Here is an 8,341-nt window from a genome sequence, read left to right on the forward strand (position 1 = left end):
TCTCTGTATTTAGCGATGAGAGTGAACAGCTGGGTCTAGCGGCGCGGGCCGGGCCCGTAGCCAGAGGTGGTCGGCTGCGTCACCTGAACACCGGGAATCTTGGCAAAGTCCTGCAACGGCACAAACGGTAGCGTCAGTCGAGGCATGAGCGTCAGTAAACAAACACACACACACACAAACACGTCAGTCGAGGAATATGGGCGTCAGACGACAGACATGTGCAATGTGCATGGATCCGAGCGATGGATCCATGATCTCAGTGGATCTCGAAGCAAACTGCAGGCTAGGATCTATAATCCCATCGGATCCGAATCTTGGATCTATGATCTTATACGATCTGAATATAAACAAAGAATATGCATCTATGATCTGAGTGGATCCCACCATGCACAACATTTGAAACCATGTTTTAAAGAGTTTCTATGTCAGTACGTACCGTAACTATGGATTTTATGACGTGCAATCAAATAAAATCACTAAAACAGAACGTTTGTGAGTTGCAACAAGTGTTTTTTGGGGGGATTTTCGTGTTGACAAAAAAATAAGTGAGGATCTATGATATCACTGGATCTCAAGCAAAAAAATGGCACTGGGATTTATTACGGAGCGAGCGAAGCGAGCGGAGTCTTATGTAGAATAACAGAAATTTATGAGTACGAGGGCCGGCAGGCCGGCCGACCGTGGTCACGCTTTTGCGAGGCTTATATCTCAGCAACCACTAGACCGATTTACACGCGGTAATTTTTGTAGGGTAGCTTCATTCCTTCTACCAAGTATTGGACTATTCCATTTCCCGAAGCATGTGGGTGACCCCTTATGAACGTGCCACGTGCAAAACGAAGAGGTGTCACTTTTGTAAGTTGCAATATCTCGGTAACTACTTGGCCGATTGCGCTGAAAGTTGGCATGTAGGTAGGCACCCACTAGGCAATGCATATCCATGTGCCACAGTTGGGGTGCTGCTGCACGTGCGCACGTGCAGGGGTCGATTCCAGATCTCGAGAACAGCTGGACTGATGACGCTCAAATTTGGTACATGGTTAGGGAAGGGACGCAGGGCGTCGCTTCCAGATCTCGAGAACGGCTAGGCCGATTGCGCCCAAATTTGGCACATCGCTAGAGACCGGTTCGTAGGGTGCAGTGCACAAGTCGGTTGGAGACACCCCCTCGCAAGTTCGCACGTGCTAGACCCACCCTGTCGCTCGCTCCGTTGGTCGCCCCACAAGGCGTTTTACTGGTTTCAATCCTTCATTTTGAGGTCACTGAATGGTCCGCAAGACCCATACCGGCAGATGTATGCGCAGAGTTGCCACGGGGACAGGGCCGGCGCAGTGACTCACCATCATGCTGAGCATCTCCTTGGTCTCGGGGTCCACGTCGATGATGTCCTTCTCGAGTGCCGACACCTCGGGCACGAAGTTGTCCCTGCGCTCGCGCTCCTCCTCCTGCAGTTTGATGGAGATGCCGCGCACGGGCGCCCGCTGGATCCGCTTCATGAGGTGGGTGACGAACCTGGCCAGAGGCGCGCGCACAGACAGGTCAGAACGCGGCAACTACACTTTTGGCATAGTTTATATGAAATACCGTGCAAGGGGTGCCAACTGCCAAAGAACTTATGCTGGAGAAACGGGAACGGCGGTTAATGTTCGTTTTAAAGAACATAGACGTGACCACAGATAACAGTAGACGTGACCTAAAATTCCATCCTACTTCAAACGTGATAGTGCTACACATAGAATACAACCACTTACCTGATTGGGATTACGACAATATTAGAAAAGAACATGAAGAAATCTACGAGAAAGATCCTGGAAGCGACTCACATGATCACGCGGGACACATTCAACAGTAGAAACGGATTCATTACTTTAAGTTAAAAAAAGATTCATTACTTTAAGTTCTACTATTACCATTTCACCTGAGCTCTGTTTGGTCGCTTTTTTCTTATAAGCATGCTGTCGGTTTTCCCTTATATGGAAGTTATTGCGGTAAATGTCAAGTTTAAGTCCTAAGAAGATTTCATTGATAATTTTTTCATATTTTTACATTATTTGACATCCTGAATCCAAAAATGACACTCATATGTCTCGCAAATAAGAGAAAAAACATAATCAAACCTGACCTAACCTTACCTACTTACCTATAACCTAACAACCTACAACCTACAAACCTACCCTAACCTAACCTAACCTCAGTAGGCGGAACTATGGTCAAGCGTACCCATTTTCGGGAACGCATTTTCGTTCCCATGTTTGGGAACGATAAACCCAAATATGGGAACGCCATGTAGGCATTATTTAAAACAAGAAAAAGGACCGTTAAATGACGTCCAAAAAATATAAAACGATCGTGAACCGTCTGATATTTGTCTCAATATTGCTGGGAAAGAGTTTGATATTGTAAGGCCCATCGTAGTTTCAAATCGTTCCCCTATTTCTAAAGCAGTCCATCATCCGGGCCGCGAGCCCAAATTTGGGAACGCTCTCGTACACTGGCGCTGCAAGCGTTCCTTATTATGGGAACGGCGTACCCAAAATTGGGAACGATTTCACCGACGCCTTTCAGGGGCTCTTTTCATTAACAAGCATCACGTCCAACGCCGCAAATTATTGTTAACGCAACTTGAAGAAACGCCTGAAAGAGTGGGATGACAAACAGTGGAAAGAAGAGTTCGAGGCCAAGTCCAGTATAATGGTATACCGATCTGCCAAAACAGCCATTAAAGAAGATCCGATCTACGATAACACAGCATCGTCAATCATACTCTTCCAGGCCAGATCCAACACGCTTCCGCTGGAGACTAGGAAGAGACACACTGGCGAAGAAACCACGTGTCTCCTGTGTGGAGATGGGGAGGAAGACCAGCACCACTTCCTGCTTGAGTGCACCAAACTCGCAGAAGAACGGCTCAAGATGACTTCACTCCAACGCCCACACCAAGAAGACCAACTAGAAGTCCTGAAGACATTCCTCTTCAATGAAAGCACGGAAGAGATGGAGAAGAACAAGGAGGGACTCTACAAGCTCTGGAGACTGAGGAAGAGGAAACTGGTGACCGTGACGGATGGTGAGCAGAGGACTGGAGCGGACAGAAGCTGACTTGTCTAATTCTGTCCAGGTTACATCCTAACCATATCCCAGAAACCTCCCACCACCCGACGCGCGTTTATAGGGCTACCGATGCAACCGGTGACAGCCCGACCACATCATCAGCATCAGCATCAGCATTAGGGTGTGTCACTTGAAACGAAACAAACGGAAAATGTGCTAAAAACTTGCGCATGGACTAGAAATGAAAGGCCCTGGCGGTAAAAGTTTCGAAAAATCAAAATTCGTGCGGCGCCAGCCATTTTTGTTTCGCCCATATATAACCCATATACAGTACAATGCGCCTGAGAGTATATATGCGTTCCTTTCTACACAGTCGTGTCCGTAATGAAAAATGGCAAGTGAAACGACGTTCTACACATCAATTGACATCCATTTAGCATGATTTCTAAAAATCGTAGTCTCAAGTCTCCCCAGGTCAGGTCACCAGGTCCCCTCAAATGACCTTTTAAACTTGTTAAAGGCCTTCGGTATCAAATGCACGAGTCAGGCCCGAATGTTTTCTTTATTTCCAGTAAAACCCGACCAGAAACCAATAACTACGCATAATAAATGCTTGATTTCTCCAAGGTATCACAGCATAACAATGTCTTCCAATGTTACGATTCAGAAACACACGACAGGCAGGTAAAACTGGTAAAATGCGACCATTCCGGTACAAAGTCCCAGTAAGTACTGAGTACTCTGCTCCAAAGCAAAACACAACAGCTCGACAGTGCAAGCGATGTCAGTGTTGGCAGCTACCGCGGGATGTTGGCAGCTACCGCCCGATCGCCCTCACGAGCCACCTCAGCAAGCTCGTCGAGAGGCTGGTCCTGGGACGGCTGCGCCACATCGTGGAACGCGACCGGCTGGTCCCCGCCGAGCAAGTGGGGTTCCGCGCTGGACGGTCAGTGGAGGACAGCATCGGACGCCTGGTCCAACAAATACAGGACGGCTGGAACCTCCCCAAGTCCCGCAGCAAGCGCGCGGCCGACGGCACCACCGCACAGAATACGTCCTCCTGGCCTTCGACTTCGCGCGAGCCTATGACACCGTGGACCATCGCCTGCTGAGAGTCCGCCTGATGGAGATGGGGGTACCCAGGTGCCTCCACAACTGGACGTGGCAGTTCCTGCGCGACCGCCGAGCGACGGTGGAGTACCAGAGCGCCACCAGCGGCGAGCGGGTGTTCAGGGCGGGCCTGCCTCAGGGCAGCGTCCTGTCCCCGGCCCTGTTTTTGTTGTGGGCCGCCCCACTCGCCGCGGAACTGCAGAGAGTCCCAGGCACCACGGCGTTCCTCTACGCGGACGACACAGCCGCCCTCTGCGCCGGTAACGACATTCAGGTCGCCCGGCAACGAGCGCAGCAGGCTGCGGACACCCTCACGCAGTGGGCCCAAGCCAACAAGATGACGGTGGCCGGCCAGAAGACACAGGCTCTGGTCCTGTCCCAGTGGCCCCGCGATGCGGCTAACTGCTCCGTGAAGGTGGCAGGTGAAACCGTAACTGCGGGCGATCAGCTGAAGCTGCTGGGAGTCACCCTGGACCGGCTACTTCACTTCGGCCCCCACTACCGCAGCCTGAGACAGAGAGTCCGCCCAAGGACTGCCCATCTGAGGAAGCTGACCGGTCGGGAATGGGGCCTTCAAGAGCAGCAGCTCCGCGTCGTAGCCCCCGGCTACGTTCGAGGAGCCCTCGAACACGCCGCAGCAGCGTGGCTCCCGGCAACATCGCCAACCCACCTCGGTCTCCTAGAGGTGGAGATGCGCGCGGCCGCCAGAGTGGTGACCGGATGCCCCCGGTCCACCCCGGCACATGGCCTGATGGCGGAGGCGGGACTCGCCCCGGTGGCTGAGCGCCGCACGGCCTTAGCGGCGCGTCTGCTGGCCAAGGCGCGCGCCCTGCCGGAGGACGACCCGCTCCGTACCGTCGCGGACCGAGAGGTTCGATCCCGCCTCAGCGCAGTGTCCGGCTGGCGTGGAGTCGGCGAAGAGGCCTGGAGGGAGGCGGGCATCACACCGCCGATCTCGATCGAGCCTCTACTCCACAAATAACCCAAATTATCCAGTTCGGTGCTACACCGTGTTATCGTCACGACCGTCACATAATTGACTCAAAAATTTGTTTGTTTACATCCAAATATATGGTCAAGAATATTTTAAAACTTTTAGTATGTAATCATCTGACGATATCTAAGTGTGTGATACTGCTTTCGATAATCAAAATATTTTAAATATCAATAATTGAGTAAATTTGATGTTGAAGTTATATTTTTTAAATAGATTTCGTGTATTTCCAGTACATAATATGTGAACAATTAATAAAATACTTGTGGTCTTACGGACTCGGGATCGTTGTAGATGGCGCTGCATACGGTTTGTCACAGATTGTAGATGTCGCCCCAGTCGAATAATCTAAATTTTGATTTCCGATAGAAAAAGTCGCGGCGTCGTGGAGAAATGCCTCTATGGGCGTGTTTTTATGTAGTAAACTTATTTTTAGGGTCATCCGCAAAATTTCCGACCATTTTCCATCAGATTTTCGAGAAAAACCTATCAAGTGACACACCCTAATCAGCATCAGCAACAATCATCAGATGACCTTTCCGGCAAGACCGTCGCATGTTTCGCCCGGTCTTCTGCGCTTTTATTCCCGTCGATCTCGCTGCGGGCACGCCCCCCTCTGCAGGATTACGTAATTCACAACACTCAGCGATGTTCAACAAGGTCTTCCATACCTATATCCACCGTCCGCGCCGAGGGTGGAGACATGTCAAGCACCTGTCTGTTTATCACCGATAGTTGACGAGTACAAGGAAGTATCCAAAAATGGGAACGCTGAATATGTTACACCCTCAAAACACCTAGTCCCAATGAAAATCTAGTTTTTTCCTTTCTTAATGAGTGTAAGTGGCAAAAGGCCTGGTAGGATGGGCACGAGGAATGATCGAAATCAGCATAGAAATTATAAATAAGCCACACAGAGCGACCTATATAAGAGAAATTCCCCCAAAACGATCATGCTTAGAAACACGGAAGACAAAAACCACGCTCATGACGCTCCTTCTAAAACAACGCTTAACAGCTAGCATTTAAATGAAATATGTCTTTCTGGGCTGATAAAATACAGCTGAATAATTTTCGACCACTTAAACTGAGTTTACAACAGTAGTTCGGTAAAATCACGCACGTTCTACGCGGTCGTCCGCCTTGACACCAAATGTCAACAATATTACCTCGGGACTGTCCGCGTGTTTGCTTGCATATGTCAGCATCTGGTGTCGCTAGTATGAAACTTCATAACCAGGCGAAAATTATTATACTTGACCTCAAAATGTAAAAAATGCTTCATTTTCCTTAAAATTGCATGTAAAATGTAGTGTAACCCATGTTTTCACCATTCCTTCATTTCAAAAAATCATTAAAAATATCATTCGACAGTCAATTTCCTTGTTCAACGGTCAGATTAAAGATAATTTTATAGAGACTTAGTAGATACTTAAATTAGCGTGCACTTTTTTTAGACGTGATGCACTAATGAGTTTAAGTGGGCGAACGGCCGAAAAATTACCTTCCGTTCTCATAAATGGGAACGCCCGTTCCCATATTTGGGAACTCCTTACTCCGCTCCCAAAAATGGGAACGTTCCTATATTTGGGTACTCATGACCATAGTTCCACCTACTGACCTACAAACCTACCTACCTACAACCTAAAACCTACAAACCTACAACCTAACCTAACACCTAAAATTTTTGATGTTTTATATTCGTATCAACAGCGTCACAATTGTAATTAGGACCTAAACTTGACATATACCGTTATTGCTGGTGCTTCTTGGCCTCTCATTGGTCAAATGATCACCTGGGCCACGTGAATCAGCACGCTTGCAGCCTGCCGATAAAAAACGCGACCAAACAGCGCCCTGGCACATCCCATGCTGAAGCTACTCACCCAGCAATCTTGTTGCGCAGCGGCTTGCTGGGAATGATGGCAATTTCCTCACATATTCTCTTGTTGGTGTGGAAGTCTAGCCCTAGCTTTGTATAGTACTTCTCAATGATGACTTTCGCCACCTTCTTCACAGTCTTGGTTCGCACACGACCCTGTCGTGAAAAGGCAAGTGGTCATTTCATCTTTTTACACCCTCTAAAATGGGACAAATTGACAAAATATAGACAATAATGAACTAAACCACAATAGCCTTGAGCAAAACACAATACAACACGTTGTGCTCGCAGTTGTGGTCCAATTCAAGAACGGCGAAAATAAGGAACATAAATGCTATCATGATTGAAAAAAATCAACAAAAAAAAAGCAAAAATATGGCCATTAATCCCATAAAAATTAACGAATTTTACTCACCATGATTGCTCCACTCTGGGCGCGGAAGCCGAAAGACTTGACGGCGCTGCCTTTTCAATAAACATTTTATGGTTGTAGACGACAATTCTTTTTGTGCCAGGCTTTCAAAAAATATATTACAAATTTGATTTTTTTAACGGACCATTGATAAATGCTAGAAATGCATATTATTAGAACAACAAATTAATAAATGTAACGGGAGTTGGCACAATCGGTAGGGGGAAAAAAGGACCCGGGAGAGGGAAACCTTTATGACCCGTTTTCCACTAGAAATGACGTCACAAGAAGGATAAAAACGAGTAGTAAAGTAATTTTGGATAAAAACTACACTCATCGAAAGACGAAAGCTCAGACACAGCTGCGCAGTGAAATTTCACTTTTTTCCCCATAGGAAAGTTTTTACAGGAAAATCAAAATATTGGGTCAATGGGGCTCCGCTCCCGATTTCGTTCAAAATCAGCACACATGATGCCCCACCGGCCACCACCAGCCTAGGAACTCCCTAAAACGGTCCCCGTTGCATTGACGTTAAAGGCCCGTAAAGCCCCATAAACTCTAAAATAATATCCCAAAAATCGCCCTTATACGGCCAAAAAGGGGCGCTAGGGTAAAAATGGGTATAAATGTGAATTTATAAGTGGTGTTTGGGATGGGGACAAGGATAAGGATGACTGGGAGAAGGATGAGGATGTAGAGTGGATAAAGGATGGGTTGTGGAAGGATTCAGGCCCGCCTACTGGCTGTTGTGGTAACTTCGACTAATATTCCTTGTGTGTCTAGGGGTATTCTAATCTGTGTCATCTGCACAATCCTATCATCGTTGTCTAGGGGTATCGTCTTACGCTCAACAATCCTTTAACCCGCGCACCGACGGGGGTCTGCGCCAACT

General features: G+C 47.9%; 1 protein-coding gene across 1 annotated transcript; it reads right to left on the reverse strand.

The window, feature by feature from the left end:
• LOC122388670 (40S ribosomal protein S17-like) lies at positions 1 to 7,624 on the reverse strand. The gene is made up of 4 exons (XM_043379948.1): positions 7,453 to 7,624; positions 7,042 to 7,193; positions 1,341 to 1,512; positions 1 to 110 (listed from the first exon to the last, which is right to left on the reverse strand). Exons 1-4 carry the CDS (start codon positions 7,453 to 7,455, stop codon positions 36 to 38), a joined length of 402 nt encoding a protein of 133 aa, XP_043235883.1. The 5' UTR covers positions 7,456 to 7,624; the 3' UTR covers positions 1 to 35.
• Positions 7,625 to 8,341: the final 717 nt, after the last annotated feature.

The sequence above is a fragment of the Amphibalanus amphitrite genome, unplaced genomic scaffold (assembly GCF_019059575.1).
Source record: "Amphibalanus amphitrite isolate SeventyFive unplaced genomic scaffold, NRLGWU_Aamphi_draft 000330F_arrow, whole genome shotgun sequence".
In the NCBI taxonomy this organism is placed as follows: domain Eukaryota; kingdom Metazoa; phylum Arthropoda; class Thecostraca; order Balanomorpha; family Balanidae; genus Amphibalanus; species Amphibalanus amphitrite.

Excerpts from the sequence above, each read along its gene's own strand:
- LOC122388670 (XM_043379948.1), bottom strand. Across the intron at positions 1,513-7,041 it reads CTGCGCAACAAGATTGCTGG|GTTCGTCACCCACCTCATGA; the intron begins GTGAGTAGCTTC and ends GCCTCTGGCCAG. Across the intron at positions 111-1,340 it reads AGGAGATGCTCAGCATGATG|GACTTTGCCAAGATTCCCGG; the intron begins GTGAGTCACTGC and ends GTGCCGTTGCAG.